Source organism: Procambarus clarkii, chromosome 7 (genome assembly GCF_040958095.1).
Source record: "Procambarus clarkii isolate CNS0578487 chromosome 7, FALCON_Pclarkii_2.0, whole genome shotgun sequence".
Lineage (NCBI taxonomy): Eukaryota > Metazoa > Arthropoda > Malacostraca > Decapoda > Cambaridae > Procambarus > Procambarus clarkii.
This window is the reverse complement of record NC_091156.1, coordinates 10,425,798-10,443,465: the sequence shown is the minus strand read 5'-3', so window position 1 is coordinate 10,443,465 and position 17,668 is coordinate 10,425,798. Positions and strand designations below refer to the sequence as shown.

The 17,668-nt window shown below is 46.7% G+C and overlaps 1 protein-coding gene across 3 annotated transcripts in view; it reads left to right on the top strand.

Annotated features, from left to right (window-relative positions):
• LOC123752355 (lachesin-like) overlaps positions 1-17,668 on the top strand; it is a 375,643-nt gene that overhangs the window by 334,337 nt on the left and 23,638 nt on the right. For all 3 annotated transcript variants that reach the window (XR_011224554.1, XM_069312820.1, XM_069312810.1), the window contains exons 6-9: positions 12,614-12,769; positions 14,021-14,161; positions 15,416-15,583; positions 16,989-17,042. Coding sequence is in view for 2 of the 3 variants with exons in the window: in XM_069312820.1 (XP_069168921.1) it covers positions 12,614-12,769; positions 14,021-14,161; positions 15,416-15,583; positions 16,989-17,042 (519 nt within the window). In the remaining variant the exon portion in view is untranslated. The remainder of the gene's footprint in view (positions 1-12,613; positions 12,770-14,020; positions 14,162-15,415; positions 15,584-16,988; positions 17,043-17,668) is intronic.

Genomic DNA, 17,668 nt, shown 5'->3' with positions numbered 1-17,668 from the left:
GCGGTTAATTCTGCTGTTGTTGCTGCTACTTTTTTTCCGCTGTTACTGAAGCTGTTGCTGATGCTGGTGCTCCTCTATTGTTATTTGCTGCTAATGTTATTGATGATGTTGTTCAAGCTCAATGATTTACAACCAGTGTTCCGCAGAACACCGGTAAGGGAAGTTAATTATCTGGAGAAAGGACTGTTGTTGTTGTTATAGATTCAGCTACTCGAAACAAGTTCCAAGTAGCACGGGCTATGGTGAGCCCGGAGCTTACCTGGCACAGGAACGGGGCAAGTAGCACGGGCTATGGTGAGCCCGTAGTGGACTTACCTGGCACAGGAACGGGGCAAGTAGCACGGGCCCGTGGCTATGGTGGTGCGTGTGTGTATGGGAGAAGACTGTCATTCGTGTCTGACAATAATACGACCACGAATGATGTTGTGCACGCCCAAGTTTCACATGCAATTAGAAGACAATTAGAATCAATGCTATTCGATTAAAACGAATTATTTTCAATATATTATAAAGCAATAAAATGTAACTTTTTTTTCATTAACAACTTTTATCAAAAAAATATAATGACACAACATCATTACATAATATAAACATAATGTTTGTTAACCAGTAAGCCAAATGTAAAGCAAAAATGTTTGTCATGTTTGTTATTTTATTAATAATTAGTAAATAAAAATAATCAATAAACACTCGTCTTATATAAAATTCCAAAGAATGAGTTAATTGTTATTTATGAACCCTACTGCTGTATCCGTCTATTTTGTAATTTTCCCGAAGAGTCTGTTAGAAAAATTAATATTTTGTAATTTTCCCGGTTGAGGGAATATTTCCACGAGAGTTTGGGAAATATTTCATAGGGGTTCCTTCAGACAAAAACAAAATGATTTCTGCTGCTACTGTTGGGGCTGTTGTTGTTGGGGCTGCTACTGTTGGGGCTGTTGTTGTTGGGGCTCCTGTTGTTGGGGCTGCTACTGTTGGGGCTGCTACTGTTGGGGCTGTTGTTGTTGGGGCTGCTACTGTTGGGGCTGCTACTGTTGGGGCTGTTGTTGTTGGGGCTGCTACTGTTGGGGCTGCTACTGTTGGGGTTGCTACTGTTGGGGCTGCTACTGTTGGTGCTGCTACTGTTGGGGTTCCTGTTGTTGGGGCTGCTACTGTTGGGGCTGCTTCTGCTATTACGACAAATGGTCCTCTCACTTAACGCGTCGCATATTTTTACAGAAAACGACTAACCCGTTACAACTGTGATGTGTTAGTAACCCCTTAAGGACCATAATATTGACGTTTTCTACGTATCAGCCTCTAGTTCAAGTTCAAGTATGTTTATTGAGACAAGAAAAAATATATCTCAAAGGAATAGAGTAGCTTAGGCAATTTCAACCCCCCTCTTATCACCCTCTAATGTGTTCATAGTGCATCTGCATGGATTTATATATATATATATATATATATATATATATATATATATATATATATATATATATATATATATATATATATATATATACATATGGATATGCAAAACCGTAGCATTGTTTTTTTTACGGAGTGGCAAACGGGCTGTGTTTTTTGTCAACCAACTCCCCCTCCACCCCTCCCCCAATCCCCAAACCCTACTATTCCCCCGCCCTCCCTACGGCCGCCGTGACCTGCCCACCCCCCCACTCCAGGTGACCCCTGACCTCGTGGGAAATCAGGTAAAGGCATCCTCTGTGATTATTTTTACTGGCCGACCCATGACGGCTCATCCAGCCGCCACGGAGTGTCGCAAAAATGTAAATACGGGACCAGGTGATGTTATGGGCGAGCTTTGAGCTTTGCCCCCCCTACCCACTTGGTCTCCCTCCCTTCTCCCTTCTCCCTTCCACATCCCCTTCCTTCTCATTCCCCCCCCCCCCTCTCCCTGTCCTTCTCCAGCTCCATATCCTAACCTAGCCGGTTAAGTTCTGCGACCTAAACGCATTTGGGTATTTTGTAAATTGTGGAAGCAGTGTTTATATGTGTGTGTGTAATCTTGGTAACAGTGAGGGTGCTATTGTTAGCGAGGTGTGCTACTGTTAGCGAGGGGGCTATTGTTAGCGAGGGTGCTATTGTTAGTGAGGGTGCTATTGTTAGCGAGGTGTGCTACTGTTAGCGAGGGTGCTATTGTTAGCGAGGGTGCTATTGTTAGCGAGGGTCTACTAATTAATGAGGGGGCTCTTATTAGTGAGGATGCACTCATTAGTAATGTTGTTCTTGTTACTGGTTGGGCTCTTATTGGTGTGAGAAGCCGGTCGGCCGAGCGGACAGCACGCTGGACTTGTGATCCTGTGGTCTTGGGTTCGATCCCAGGCGCCGGCGAGAAACAATGGGCAGAGTTTCTTTCAACCTATGCCCCTGTTACCTAGCAGTAAAATAGGTACCTGGGTGTTAGTCAGCTGTCACGAGCTGCTTCCTGGGGGTGGAGGCCTGGTCGAGGACCAGGCCGCGAGGACACTAAAATGCCCCGAAATCATCTCAAGATAACCTCAAGGTAAGATAACCTGTTATTGGTGAGACTGCTCCGTCTCTGACCAGGATATCTGGTTGGTGCTTCGGTCAACCAGGCTGTTAGAAGGAGCTTGCTGACGCGTGAGTCACAGCCCGGTTGATCAATCATCTCCGATGGTGGTGTTCATCGAGTTCTCTTTTGAACACCATAATTCAGATGTGCTATTCATGGGAGACCAAATGGCATTCCTCTTCCTTCATCTTGCCCCATGTTAGACCCCATGTGAACATTGAAGTTCAGCTCAGGTCATAGTTCATTAAAATGAACATTTTTGTGTGTTCATAAATGAAAGGAAAAGTTACTCTCCGGCATTACGAATCTCCCATATAAAGAAAATAAACATTCTCGCATTATTCACGACCAGAGATCACATTCACTCAGATATAATCTACCACTTACGGGCTATTCATGCCCGTGCCATCTCTTGTGGATTAATCTTCATCAATCAATCAATCTCAGAATCAGGGGGATATGATTGAAAGGTACTGTTAAGTAGAAGAATAGACCAAGGCGGCTCTTAATTGAGTGCTAAATATATATATATATAGATTCAGGATAGGAGACGGATTAGTAGATATAACGTGGATAGGGATAAGAGATATGAACCAAGATAAGTAATTTATATATTCTATCCCACAGCAATAATTCATATGTACTGTTTAATGAACTTGAAACAATAGTTTCTATAAAAGATATCGGTGCAGTAATTTGCTATACATGAAACCGAATTAATAATTTGTATAATATATATATATATATATATATATATATATATATATATATATATATATATATATATATCCACAAGGTCTTCTCTGAACACTATTTATTTTCTTCTTCGAGGATGTGGGTCCCTTTAATTAAACCAGTGGTGGTACCCCTATATATATATATATATATATATATATATATATATATATATATATATATATATATATATATATATATATATCCTCATAAATATTTGCCAAATACTTCTTAATTTCTGCCGCTCCCTTGCCTTGTTTATGCATGACCAACACTCTATGTATGAATAGAGAACATTTGACGCATGACTGACAGCTGATTTCGTTCAGACGTGTCTAGACTTGTGATTCGTTCACTTCCGGAGTTCAAATCGCACTGCTGCAAATTCAACTAATTGCCAGCAGAGCCAAGCCACCTGCCGTTATCTTCCCTTGTCCTAACTATACACAACATTATAAAATACAATATTACATATGAGAAAACGCAGTGTTGAATTACACAGTGGGTCAGTATTAGGGAATGGGGCTTTATTGGGGGGGGGGGGTAAGTAGGGTCTAAGACCTGAGACAAATATGTATCCCTTTATGTCATCACTACAGTCTTTAAACAAACACAACCTAACCCAACCTGACTTATTCCTACGTGTCCTAACCTAACCTTACCTATGCCAACCTATTCTAACTAGATCTTATTCAACCCAAATCCAACCCAACACAACCTATTCCATTCTAAACTCACGAAAATAAGAGATAAAACTGTGGTTTTTAAGTATAGAGTGTGACGCCACTATAACGTCATGTGGTTTATGTCTAGGACCAGGTCTTGGCTCCTGGTGTGTCGGGTGGTCGGGCCTCAGCGGGGCTCAAACCCCGAGCACCAATTGATATAAATGAACCCGACGCATTAATTTGTATTCATGAACTTGCATCAGCAAATTATTTTACATGCATCCTTAGTAGTAATTTAAAGACATAAACCTGGAGGAGCAATTTCTATATGAACCTGAATCAGTCATTTATATGCATTGAACCCGGAGCAGCAATATATATATATATATATATATATATATATATATATATATATATATATATATATATATATATATATATATATATATATATATATATATATATATATATATATATATATATATATATATATATTTTATACACTTGAACCAGTAATTGCCAGACATCCAAATCTAAATCAAATTTGGTTGGAAACCGTAAAAATGTGCATCATTGATGGGGTTTTATGGGGTTTGTACTTTATTAAAATGGGGGAGAATATGACGGGGGGGAAAACAAATGGATGGATTATAATGTAGAGCGCTTTTGTATGGTTGTGGAGCTTTTGTTGATGCGGCTGTTGTGGCTCGGGGGGGTCGATCCTCCAGTAAGTGCATCGCAGCGAGGATCGAGAGATTTCGCGCGGGAAAATATGTTTGGTGTGTGGAATGACTTGGATGTCTTGGCTGTTTTAACTCTTTAACGACTAGATGGGATTGTCTACGCGTTGTTACGTCTTGTCACCTATCTACGAGGATGTGCTCGCCCATGCTGTGGACGAGCACAGTCACTATACATATATATATCAAAGTCCTGAGCATAGTTAGTCCCTGGGGGTGTTTAGTTCGGTTCTGTTTGCATGTGTGTGTGTTTAATTGTTTATAAATCGTCAATTTGGAGAACCTGAAATTAGGAACTCATTATTCGGACGAGGGATTGTCTTGAGAACTGTGAATACAACAGAGAACTAGCCAATTAGGAGATATTATAAATTAACACTTTTTTGTATTGAAAAAATCCCTCAAAGGTAGTTATAACATATTCAGAGAATGATATTAATTAGGTTGCCAATCAGGAAGAGATAGTGACAGAAAAATTAGATGGGTGAAAAGTCAGATTTCTTGTGAAGATGCCAGTCAGAAGTCAGTTGAAGATGCCAGTCAGAAGTCAGTTGAAGATGCCAGTCAGAAGTCACTTTAAGATGCCAGTCAGAAGTCACTTGAAGATGCCAGTCAGAAGTCACTTGACGATGCCAGTCAGAAGTCACTTGAAGATGCCAATCAGAGGAGCAGCAGAGAGGTGGGAAGACAGGAAGTAGATGGAGATGAGGAGGCTGGGATGAGAAATGAGATGAGGTTGGGGATCAGGAGTCTGGGGATGAGAAGGTTAGGTTAGGTTAGGCTGAATATTAGTAAGCTGGAGGAGAAGAGGCTAGGGATCAGATAGAGGTTGACTGTCAGGGAGGCTGTGGATGAGGCTGAAGATGAGGCGTGTGGATATGAGGCTGAAGATGAGGGGGGGGGGGGAGAACTGGTATTTATGAGGGTGGAGGGAGGACACTTTGTGGGTGTGTGATGGTCCTCGAGGCAGCCATTGTCTCTCCTCCGAGTTATTGCAAACGAGATTTTGATATTCTCTTTCGTTCGCTCTCTCCCTCCCTTTCTTCCTCCTTCCCTCCACCTCTTCCTCATTCCCCCCTCCCTCCCTTTCCCCACACCTTCCCTCCCTCCCTGTACCTTCCATCCCTACCTACCTACCTGCCTTCCTCCCACTCTCCCTCCTCTATCCTCCTCCCCCTCCCTTATTCTCTCTCTATCGTCATACGGATTTCCATTCACTTCTCACTTTTCCGCCTTCTCTTTCTCTTTCTCCTCTTTTATCTCTGTCTCTGCTCTTCATAGTCCCCATAATTAATATAATATAAGTTGTTAATGTATGTGTGTGTGTGTGTGTGTGTGTGTGTGTGTGTATTCACCTAGTTGTATTCACCTAGTTGTGTTTGCGGGGGTTGAGCTTTGCTCTTTCGGCCCGCCTCTCAACTGTCAATCAACTGTTTACTAACTACACTAACTACTTTTTTTTCATTTTTTTTCACACCACACACACACACACATACCCCAGGAAGCAGCCCGTGACAGCTGACTAACTCCCAGGTACCTATTTACTGCTAGGTAACAGGGGCATTCAGGGTGAAAGAAACTTTGCCCATTTGTTTCTGCCTCGTGCGGGAATCGAACCCGCGCCACAGAATTACGAGTCCTGCGCGCTATCCACCAGGCTACGAGGCCCCCGTGTGTGTGTGTGTGTGTACAGTTACAGCAATTCAGCCACACAGGGACCGCCCCGCCTCACACAGGGACCGCCCCGCCTCACACAGGGACCGCCCCGCCCCGCCTCACACAGGGACCGCCCCGCCTCACACAGGGACCGCCCCGCCTCACACAGGGACCGCCCCGCCTCACACAGGGACCGCCCCGCCTCACACAGGGAACGCCCCGCCCCGCCTCACACAGAGACCGCCCCGCCTCACACAGGGACCGCCCCGCCTCACACAGGGACCGCCCCGCCTCACACAGGGACCGCCCCGCCTCACACAGGGACCGCCCCGCCCCGCCTCACACAGGGACCGCCCCGCCTCACACAGGGACCGCCCCGCCTCACACAGGGACCGCCCCGCCTCACACAATGACCGCCCCGCCTCACACAGGGACCGCCCCGCCTCACACAGGGACCGCCCCGCCCCGCCTCACACCAACTCCGGGATTACCACTATAAAAGGTAAAAAACTCTTAGATTAAAACTATAACACGAGCATACAGGCGGCACTCCGGCCAAATTGGATGTGCTTACCTGTGCTGAGGGTGGTGAGGAGAAGGGGGGAGAGGGGAGGTGGTTACAGGGGGGGATTGTGGTTGTGGTGGTGGTAGTTGTACGGGGGGGATTTGGGTGTTGGTGGTAGTGAGAGTTTTGTGGTTGAGCTGTGTGGTGCGGACGTGTTTTTATGACCGTGTTTGGTACTGGGAGTGCAGGTAGTGGTAGTAGTAGTGGTTTGATAGTGGTAGTAGTATAATAGGAGTAGTAGTAGTAGTGGTGGTTGGGGCAAATACGCAACATCTGCAATATATATATATATATATATATATATATATATATATATATATATATATATATATATATATATATATATATCAAGACAAGATACAAACACATTTAATATCTATTACTGAACGACTAATACACCACGAGTAAACTGTCAAGATCATCAACACATGTATACATTATAGGTATACCAAGAGCCATGGTATACCTATAAAGTATAATGCAGCAGTATTCATTGCTTGCACCTGTACAGAATATTAATCATCCAGATCCATGTTTCACCATGAATGGTGAATGAAACCAGCTGAGCATATAGTGAGTTTCCCGTCCAACACTGACACCTGCACTACATGCAGGTGTCACACGCAGGTGTCACACGCAGGTGTCACCTGTCTTACATGCAGACAACAGCTTCGTAAGACAGGTACAGACAGGGTATATGTTCTAGTGATTACAGGTGTGAGAGAATACAGGTGTATGACTACAGGTGCCACACACGGTATGTAATAGTGTCTACAGTTGTTTGTTGTTTAAGATTCAGCTCCTGGGAACAAGGTTCCAAGTAGCACGGGCTATGGTGAGCCCGTAGTGGACTTACCAGGCACAGGAACGGGGCTGTAACTGTTCTCAGGAACGAGCCCTGTTTTATATGTTTGTGTCATTTCAAGTTTTGTTTTGGGCTTCGTTGTGTTGGCGGGTTCCCGGCCGGTGCAGCGTACTAAAGAATATCGGTCTGGTATAAGATGTATACAGGGCTGGGAAGGCTCTCCGGACGCTTGGCATGTGCTGCTGTCGTTACTGTGCTGGTGTGGAGGACAACTGCCTTTCCTTCATCGTGGAAGGGAAGACAAGAAAGGTGGGAGGGAGGGAATTATCAGAGGGAAAGCATCAAGCCATTACGAATATATAGCACTGGTAAGGGGAGGGGGGTCAGGATAAGGATTTGGGATGGGACGGGGAGTAAGGAATGGTGCCCAACCACTTGGACGGTCGGGGATTGAACAGCAACCTGCATGAAGCGAGACCGTCACTCTACCGTCCAATGAAGTTAGACAGTAGGATGAGTGATAGTTAAGGATAAGAGACACGATAGATGGATTCATGACGGATAATGAACAGACGGATATATTATAAAAAGAGAACACGCCGTGAGATGGATATTACTGTCCTTTTTAGAGAAGATGACGGACACTTTAGCCTCGGAATTATTTTACAATTTTAAGGAAAATCCTGTTAAGTATAATTTTGATTGTGTGTGTGTGTGTGTGCGAGAGAGAGAGAGAGAGAGAGAGAGAGAGAGAGAGAGAGAGAGAGAGAGAGAGAGAGAGAGAGAGAGAGAGAGAGAGAGAGAGAGAGAGAGAGAGAGAGAGATGGAAGAGGGAAGGGGAGGGGGAGGGGGATAGGCAGAAGGAGACAGGAGTTTGAGTAATCGTATTGGGTTCATTTTCCGCGAGAGGGAGCCTCTTTGACGTATCGCCAATGCTATTTTCCCGCTATAAAGGATCTCGCACCCGGAAAATCTTGGAGGAATCTTGAGTGCACCAGACGCCGGATTAGCGCCCAACACATGCTAGGGGGGAGGGGGGGTGGAGGGAAAATGTGTGCGAGATGGGGAGGGAGAGTGTGGTGGAGGAGAGAAGGGCAATGATGGGAGAGGGAGGAGACGTGGGAGAGGCCGTGGGAAGGGAGGGTACTAGAGTCAGGTGAGGGAGAGGAATGGGCGCTCGGGAGGTGAGATTTGGTAACAGGGACATGGGAAGGAAAAGTAGAGAGGGAAAGGAGATAGAGGTAAGGTGGAGACGACGTTGAAGGGAGATCATTAAAATGGGGAAAAAGAAAATAGGGAAGATGTTGATGGAAGATGTTTCCCTTCATCTGGGAAGATAACGTGTGAAGAAGGAGGAGAGGTACTACTCACCTAGTTGTGCTTGAGGGGGGTTTGAGTTTTGGCTCTTTGGTTCCAACTTTCAACCATCAATCAACTGGTGTTCATGACTCCGGGTTCCTGAGCTGTTTAGGCTCTATTTTATTATAATTTGAAACTGTGTATGGAGTCTGCCTCCACCACATGACTGCCTAATGCATTCCATTTAGTAAATACTCTTACACTAACAAAACATCTTTATAATATCTCTGTGGCTCATTTAGGTACTAAATTTCCACTAGTGTCTCGTGTTAAATAGTCTGCCTTTACGTACCCTGTCAATTCCTCTGAAAATTTTGTAGGTGGTGATTATATCTCTTCTAACCCTTCTATCTTTGAGTGACGTGAAGTTTAATTCCAGTAGTCTTTCCTCGTATCTCATACCTCTTAGCTCGGAGACTAGTCTGGTGGTACTCCTCCTAACTTTCCTTAACTTGGTCTTGTGATTGACTAGATATTGACTCCAGGCTGCAGCTGCATATTCCAGGATTCGTCTGACTTACGCGGTATACAAAGCTCTGGATAATTCCTTATACAAGTTTCTAAAGGCTAAGGCTGTGACTGATAGATGGGGAAGGTTAAGGGTGGGTGAGCGCCCTAGACCCTTCAACACCGGAGGTCAGTGGCCTTACTTTTATGTACAAGACCAGTTCCACTACCACCGCCAGCCACCGCCAGCCACCGCCAGCCACTCGCCAGCCACTCGCCAGCCACCCGCCACCCACCGCCAGCCATCCGCCAGCCACCCGCCAGCCGTTCCTCACTTTCTCAAACTCGTGGACAAAATTTGGGACGCGTGAACCGAAAATTGAAACGATATTAAAAGCTTGTGACCAATTTTGCCGCCAAGACGACTTTAGTGGAAAAAGGTTTTGACAAGAAGGAAATATTGAATATTGTGTCCACGGGCCTGTTGTGTGTGTGTGTGTGTGTGTGTGTGTGTGTGTGTGTGTGTGTGTGTGTGTGTGTGTGTGTGTGTGTGTGTGTGTGTGTGTGTGTATATGTGTGTGTGTGTACTCACCTAGTTGTACTCACTTAGTTGTGTTTGTGGGGGTTGAGCTCTGGCTCTTTGATCCCGCCTCTCAACCGTCAATCAACAGGTGTACAGATTCCTGCAAGCCCGTAGCTTACCTGGCACAGTAGCGGGGCTGTGTGGGTGTGCCTTCTGTTTGACGAGAAAATGAGTACTATGTAATCGCCTCACATTCCAGTATTTGGGTGGAATATGTGGCATGTAGAGTCATCAGAGATTACTTGATCAGGCGTCTGAAGGCAGTCCTCTATTTTGGCCAGCCTTGCATGTGCTGCTGATGATATCCTGCTAATGTGTACCTCAGGAGATAGGATAGTCATGTGTTGGTGACCGACTTTAGGTGGGATTGACTCAGTTAATACCTTGTGTGTGTATATTGTGTCCTGGTTTATAGTTGATAATTTGAGAAATTCAGGAAAGTGTATTTGTATGCATCTATGGCCTTCGTTTGACAAATATTTGTGTAGTCAGTTAGATATATTGTCTCAATCTTCACTATAATTTAATTTTGCCCCGAGGGGCGAGTTTATTGGGCAGCGCCACTCATCTTGTGAGTGAACATACCGCCATAGCAGAATGTACAACACTCCCCAATAGGAAGAAAACCCGCTGGGTTGTTCATCCTGTCACTTATCTTCACTATAATATTATCTCTCTCTCTCTCTCTCTCTCTCTCTCTCTCTCTCTCTCTCTCTCTCTCTCTCTCTCTCTCTCTCTCTCTCTCTCTCTCTCTCTCTCTCTCTCTCTCTCTCTCTCTCTCTCTCTCTCTCTCTCTCTCTCTCTCTCTCTCTCTCTCTCTCTCTCTGTCTCTCTCTCCAGTAAAGCCTTCCCTCCCTCCTTCCTTGGGAGAAATATTCTTAAGTTGAGAAATAATAAAAATATTGTAGTCATAACTCGAGTGGATGACGCGGGGGAAGGGGGCGGCTTGGTGGAGGGGTGGCAAAGTTTTTTGTAGGGTGGGGGACGGAAGAAGAAGGAGGGGGGGGGCAGTATTTGGCGGGGTGTTGGGGGGGGGGGGGGTGCGCCTCACATCTCACAGTTCAATCTTTCCTTCCAGTGTAAACAAATACACTTGTTCCTCTCTCCGCCAATGTTGACGGGGACACAAGTCACATCGTGCTCTAGGCGGAGCGCAAATTAATTTTAAATCATTTTAACTTTACCCAAACTAGTAGTAGTAGTAGGCATCCATCAGTCTCAGGAGACAATGGAGTTGTGCTCTGGTTGTCCGTCTGGAGTGACCTCCCTAGGGTGCAAAGTCAGGGTAGGTTGATACGGGGGAGAAGCTGTTACCCAAGCAGCAGATCCCCCCCTCTCCACGGCTCCGAAAGTCTCCAATGGAAAGGCAAACGCACTCCCTAAACTAACCTAACTTAACTTAACCCACCCCGAGTCTAACACAGCCAAACCTAAGCGAATATTCCATTCACCTGGGCTCTAGGAGACTCGAACCCTGGACCCCACAAAAGTGTGTGAAGCCGAAGCTCTTATCGACCGAGCTATTGAGTAATCTTAATAAGGAAAGTTTGTCAAATACAACCTGATCTTATACATCCGAATATACCTAAGCGAATACATCCTAATATTACAATGTATGCGGTTTCGAACTTCAGAACCGTCTTGTGTCCAATTTGACTATAAACCGCAGCCTCGCCCCACAGCCTCACTCCACAGCCTCGCCCCACAGCCTCACTCCACAGCCTCGCCCCACAGCCTCGCTCCACAGCCTCGCCCCACAGCCTCGCTCCACAGCCTCGCCCCACAGCCTCGTCCCACAGCCTCGCCCTATAGCCACACCCCACAGCCTCACCCCACAGCATCAAGCATGACTGCGGTATGATGTTACAACCATCCCAACGTAGATTGATTGATTGATAAAGATTAAGCCACCCAAGAGGTGGCACGGGCATGAATAGCCCGTAAGTGGTACAATTTTTTTTTCTGTATTCTGAGGTTGCATTTAACCATCAAGCTGTTATCGCGGGGGAGGATACTGCTTCACAGTCTTTATGAGGGTGTCCAGCTGCTGGACACCTTTGTTGACCAGGAGAGTGGCTGTGTTGATGGCTTCAGGGTGGCCACTGCATGATTCAGGAACTCTTAAAGCTCTTCTAAGGTCATTGGTTGCTTCACATTCCAAAAGATAGTGAAGTAATGGCTTTTCTGTGACAGTTTGGCAGAAGATGCACTCTCTCTGTCGGGGTTCACCAATCTCCCAGTTGCATCTGTAACCTAGACGTAGTCTATATAGCCTAACTGCTATTTCCCTGTGGATTCCTTTTGGGATATTTAACCTTTCTAATTTGGTTGCCTGAAGATACCATGTTGCAGATGGCGAACCTTCAGCTATTCTCTGGTGCAGGTAGGCTTTGTTGAGATGTGAGTTTTTTCCAACGTAATCTTTCCCTCCCATATATACGCGTGTGTGTGTGTGTGTGTGTGTGCTCCTCTCCTACCTTTCCCACCTGGTGTTGACCGTGGCCCCTCTCCCACAGCGTCGAGCGTGACGGAGAGCCTGGGAGGGGTGGAGAAGACCGTGGGGCTCCTCACCTTCGAGAGCGTCACCAGAGCTGACATGGGCCACTACCTCTGCATCGCCAACAACTCCGTGCCTCCCTCCGTCAGTAAGCGGATGGTGCTCAACGTCAGATGTGAGTACCTGCTGGGCTGCTGACACCACGATCCAATAATAATAATAAAACAATGGTGTGTAGGGAAGGTAGCCGAAGATAAGAGTTAAGATGACGAGGAGAAAAAGAGAGATGCAGGCGCCCCAGACTAGTAGATGTTGTAGATAGGTGGTCGTAGGAGCTGGGGGGTTCTTAGGAGCTGGGGGAGGGTCTTAGGAGCTGGAAGTCTTAGGAGTTTGAGTTGTTAGGAGTAGGAGGTCTTAAGAGTAAGGTATAACAGTGATGAGGAATTATGAGCAAAGATCTATGTCAAATCACACAAGAACACTATATGCAATTATCCCCCAGCAACCCTTCCGTTTTTATGTCTGGATTTTCAGAGATAGAGAGAGAGAGAGAGACAGAGATAGGTATCAAGCAGAGAGAGAGAGAGAGAGAGAGAGAGAGAGAGAGAGAGAGAGAGAGAGAGAGAGAGAGAGAGAGAGAGAGAGAGAGAGAGAGAGATTGAAGCAGATAGACATGAACATATAGACAGCCTGTCAGATACAGAGCAAGAAGAGAGGCAGAGACAAAGAGACAGAAGGAATGGAGAGAGAGCGAGAGAGAGATGGAGAGATATGAATGTGGTCTTGTAACACTCTCTCACTCTCTCTCTCTCTCTCTCTCTCTCTCTCTCTCTCTCTCTCTCTCTCTCTCTCTCTCTCTCTCTCTCTCTCTCTCTCTCTCTCTCTCTCTCTCTCTCTCTCTCTCTCTCGCATATCAGCTCTGTCACAGACCTCGCCCTTACACTGCCAAGGCACCGCCGCTCACTGTGAATTATTAAGGAAATAGTCTGATAAGAACCGTCTCCCCATTACTTCCTGAGCGGGAGGTAGGCAGGAAGTTTGGGTAATTCTATATATATATTTTGGATCTTATTTCCTTATGCAATTATCATATTTCTTAGTCAAATTGGTCATTCACGTTCTACCTTCATTGTCAATATTATATCTAGAAAAATGTGTTATTTCTACTTTATTTACACAATTTGTTGATGTTTTGGGTAAATCTATGTTTCTACTTTTGGCTAATGAAGGAAGGAGGCAGACAGGAAGGGAGAGAGGCAGGCATAAAGGGAGGGGAAGGAGGATAGGGAAGCAGGGAGAAAGGCAAGGAGATGCGAGAAGGGAAATATTAAACAATATCCGGCCGCCCCCATCCAGACTGTTTGGATGGGGGCGCCCCATCTCTCCAGAGTAAGGTGTCGTATACCCCCCCAACCCTCTCTCACAGATCGGGAGCCAGCAGTGTACGTCAGTCACCAGATGATAGGGGTATACCGTGGCGATGATGTAGCCATCAACTGTACCGTCACGGCGTACCCAAGACCCGTCGTTTTCTGGCAGGATAACCTTGGCAAGATGATCATCTCAGGTACGTCAGAGGCGTCGTGTTTTACACCTTGTGGGTCGAGGTGCGTTCGTTGTATCTATTATTTTGTTGTACCTTCCGTGGGTCTATAGCTCTTAGGAATATGTTCCTATGGTTCCAGCTCTTTGGGATTGCTTCCATGGTTCCAGCTCTTGGGGATTGGTTCCATAGTTCCAGCTCTTAGGGATTGCTTCCATGGTTCCAGCTCTTGGGGATTGCTTCCATGGTTCCAGCTCTTTGGGATTGCTTCCATGGTTCCAGCTCTTAGGGATTGCTTCCATGGTTCCAGCTCTTGGGGATTGGTTCCATAGTTCCAGCTCTTAGGGATTGCTTCCATGGTTCCAGCTCTTAGGGATTGCTTCCATGGTTCCAGCTCTTTGGGATTGCTTCCATGGTTCCAGCTCTTAGGGATTGGTTCCATGGTTCCAGCTCTTAGGGATTGGTTCCATGGTTCCAGCTCTTAGGGATTGCTTCCATGGTTCCAGCTCTTAGGGATTGCTTCCATGGTTCCAGCTCTTAGGGATTGCTTCCATGGTTCCAGCTCTTAGGAACTGCTTCCATGGTTCCAGCTCTTAGGGATTGCTTCCATGTTTCCAGCTCTTAGGGATTGCTTCCATGGTTCCAGCTCTTAGGGATTGCTTCCATGGTTCCAGCTCTTTGGGATTGCTTCCATGGTTCCAGCTCTTTGGGATTGCTTCCATGGTTCCAGCTCTTAGGGATTGCTTCCATGGTTCCAGCTCTTAGGGATTGGTTCCATGGTTCCAGCTCTTTGGGATTGCTTCCATGGTTCCAGCTCTTAGGGATTGCTTCCATGGTTCCAGCTCTAAGGGATTGGTTCCATGGTTCCAGCTCTTTGGGATTGCTTCCATGGTTCCAGCTCTTAGGGATTGGTTCCATGGTTCCAGCTCTTATGTCTTATTGCTTGTCTTTTCAAGATCTTTTTCTTAGTGGGCAATTTCTTAATTGCACTAATATATTCTGAAATAATGAATAGATGTCGTCCCTTAACAGAAATGAGTAGGAATATTTAAGCTGTGTCACACCCCCCATTAACATGAGCGGGTTGAACTATTCATCCCCCTTAATTCCCACCCTTTTTCCTCTCCCCCTGGTAGCGTATTAAGCATCATCCTTTTATGTTGTTGTTTTAGATTCAGCTACTCGGAACAAGTTCCAAGTAGCACGGGCTATGGTGAGCCCGTACCTGACGCGATATCATCCATCAATTAACTCTATTTACCCCTGTGGTTGCCTCAGGTGGGCGGTACCAGGTGGTGGAGAGTCAGGTGGGAGAGAGCCCGCCCAAGCTGCAGACGACCCTCATCATCAGAGGCCTGCGGGTCGACGACATCACCACCTACCGCTGCAACGCCTCCATCGACAACGACAAGACGCGGGAGAAGAGCCTCGCCGTTCAGCTCAACGGTGGGTGCTGCTCTAGGTGTGGCGGGGGATATCTGAGGGTGTGGCGGGGGATATCTGAGGGTGTGGCGGGGGATATCTGAGGGTGTGACGGGGGATATCTGAGGGTGTGGCGGGGGATATCTGAGGGTGTGGCGGGGGATATCTGAGGGTGTGGCGCCGTTGTGGGGAGGGTGGAGATGGTGTGGCTCTGTTGCTTGGGTAGGGTGTGGCTCTAAGATGAGGTTATATGGCGCTAGGGCCCCCGCCTTGTAAATCTTTAAGTAGCTTATACATTCATTTTGTCGACGTTCTTGTGGTTGGGGTCAACTGTGTGACTGGAAGTAGCTTCCAGCAGCTTTCCTTCAACATGGCACTACTTCGTTACCCATCACTTCATATTACTTTATTACGTCTCATTAAAATAACAATTCTTCCCTCCTACTCCCTGGGACCCTTCATTTTTCCCGCGTGTGAAACAGATTTTTGTTATCTTCCATTTCTTTTCCCACCCTCCGTATCTTGTACGTTGTGATCATGTCTCCTGTGGTTCGTCTCTCTCAGAGCTGTTAGATTGAGCTCCCTTATTTTGTTCCATGAGTGGTATTATATATTTATGGTAAAATTTCTTAACTCATTATGTTGTAAATGTGTTGGGGCGCTGAGGCTGTGTTGTGGGCTGTGTGTGTGGGGGGTGTTGTGAGGTGTGTAGTGGGGGGTGTTGTGGAGGCTATAAGTGTGTGGTGGGGGTGTTGTGAGCTGTGTAGTGGGGGGTGTTGTGGAGGCTATAAGTGTGTGGTGGGGGTGTTGTGAGCTGTGTAGTGGGGGGTGTTGTGGAGGCTATAAGTGTGTGGTGGGGGTGTTGTGAGCTGTGTGTGTGGGGGGTGTTGTGAGGTGTGTAGTGGGGGTGTTGTGGAGGCTATAAGTGTGTGGTGGGGTGCTGTGGGCTGTGTGGTGAGGGTGTTGTGTGTGTGTGGTGAGGGTGTTGTGTGTGTGTGGTGGGGGTGTTGTGGGTTGTGTGTGTGTGTGTGTGGTGGGGGTGTTGTGGGCTGTGTGTGTGTGTGTGGTGGAGGGTGTTGTAGAGGCTGTTGCTGTGTTTCAAAGGAGGAAGATGGGTGTGGGGTGTGGAGGTAGGTGGATGTGTGGGGAAGGAATGGAGGTTGATGTGGGTGTACTTGGAGGGGGGGTGTACGTTGCCTTGGGTGTGTGGAGTGGGTAAAGAAATGGATGTCAACCGATTATATAGCTAGCTCTTCGAGTACCATACTGGGCTACACTCTTCGAATACCATAGCTCTTGAGCACCATTGACAGTGCTTAAAGTCATCTTCAGATAATGATAGTAATATCCACCTCAGGCGTGCAGGCAGACTGTGGCTGCCCGCACTAGCGAGGAAAGGTCGTATATTGAATTATTCCTTCATCCACAGAAATCTCGCGCCCCTCCACCGAGTCTTCACTGGCGCAGGACGGCTACTTCAAAGGTAGGTCAGCCCTTGGAGGTCTCGCCTGTCTGTAGCATCCATAGTTGGCACTCTGGCCGGCTTCTCTCCCCTCTGTTGGCACTCTGGCCGGCTTCTGTCCCCTCTGTTAGCACTCTGGCCGGCTTCTGTCCCCTCTGTTAGCACTCTGGCCGGCTTCTGTCCCCTCTGTTAGCACTCTGGCCGGCTTCTGTCCCCTCTGTTAGCACTCTGGTCGCCTTCAAACGCCTTCAAACAAACCGGCTTCTCCCCTGTCACCACACCACCCGGCTCTTTGCCCCATCTCTGTTAGCATTCTTCTCTACTCTCCTCCCTTCTGTTAGCACTCTAACCTGTTTTTCTCCCCCTTTGTTGGTGTTCCGCCCGGCTCTTCTACCCTCTGACGGCCCTCGGGTCCACGACCCATTCCCCTTCCTCTGACTGGTCCCCCGCTTCCCTCTACAGGAACTCTGGCTGGAGTTACTCTTGCCTCTGTTGGTGCTGGCCAGGCCTCTCTCAGCAACAAGCAGTGTATTCCATTCCTCCTTTTGATCTTATGAGCCTTGTATATCAATTGTTATTTGTTGTGAGAAATGATTCAAGTCATTAGGAAGAATAGTTTTAATAGGGGATACTAATTCATACGTGGG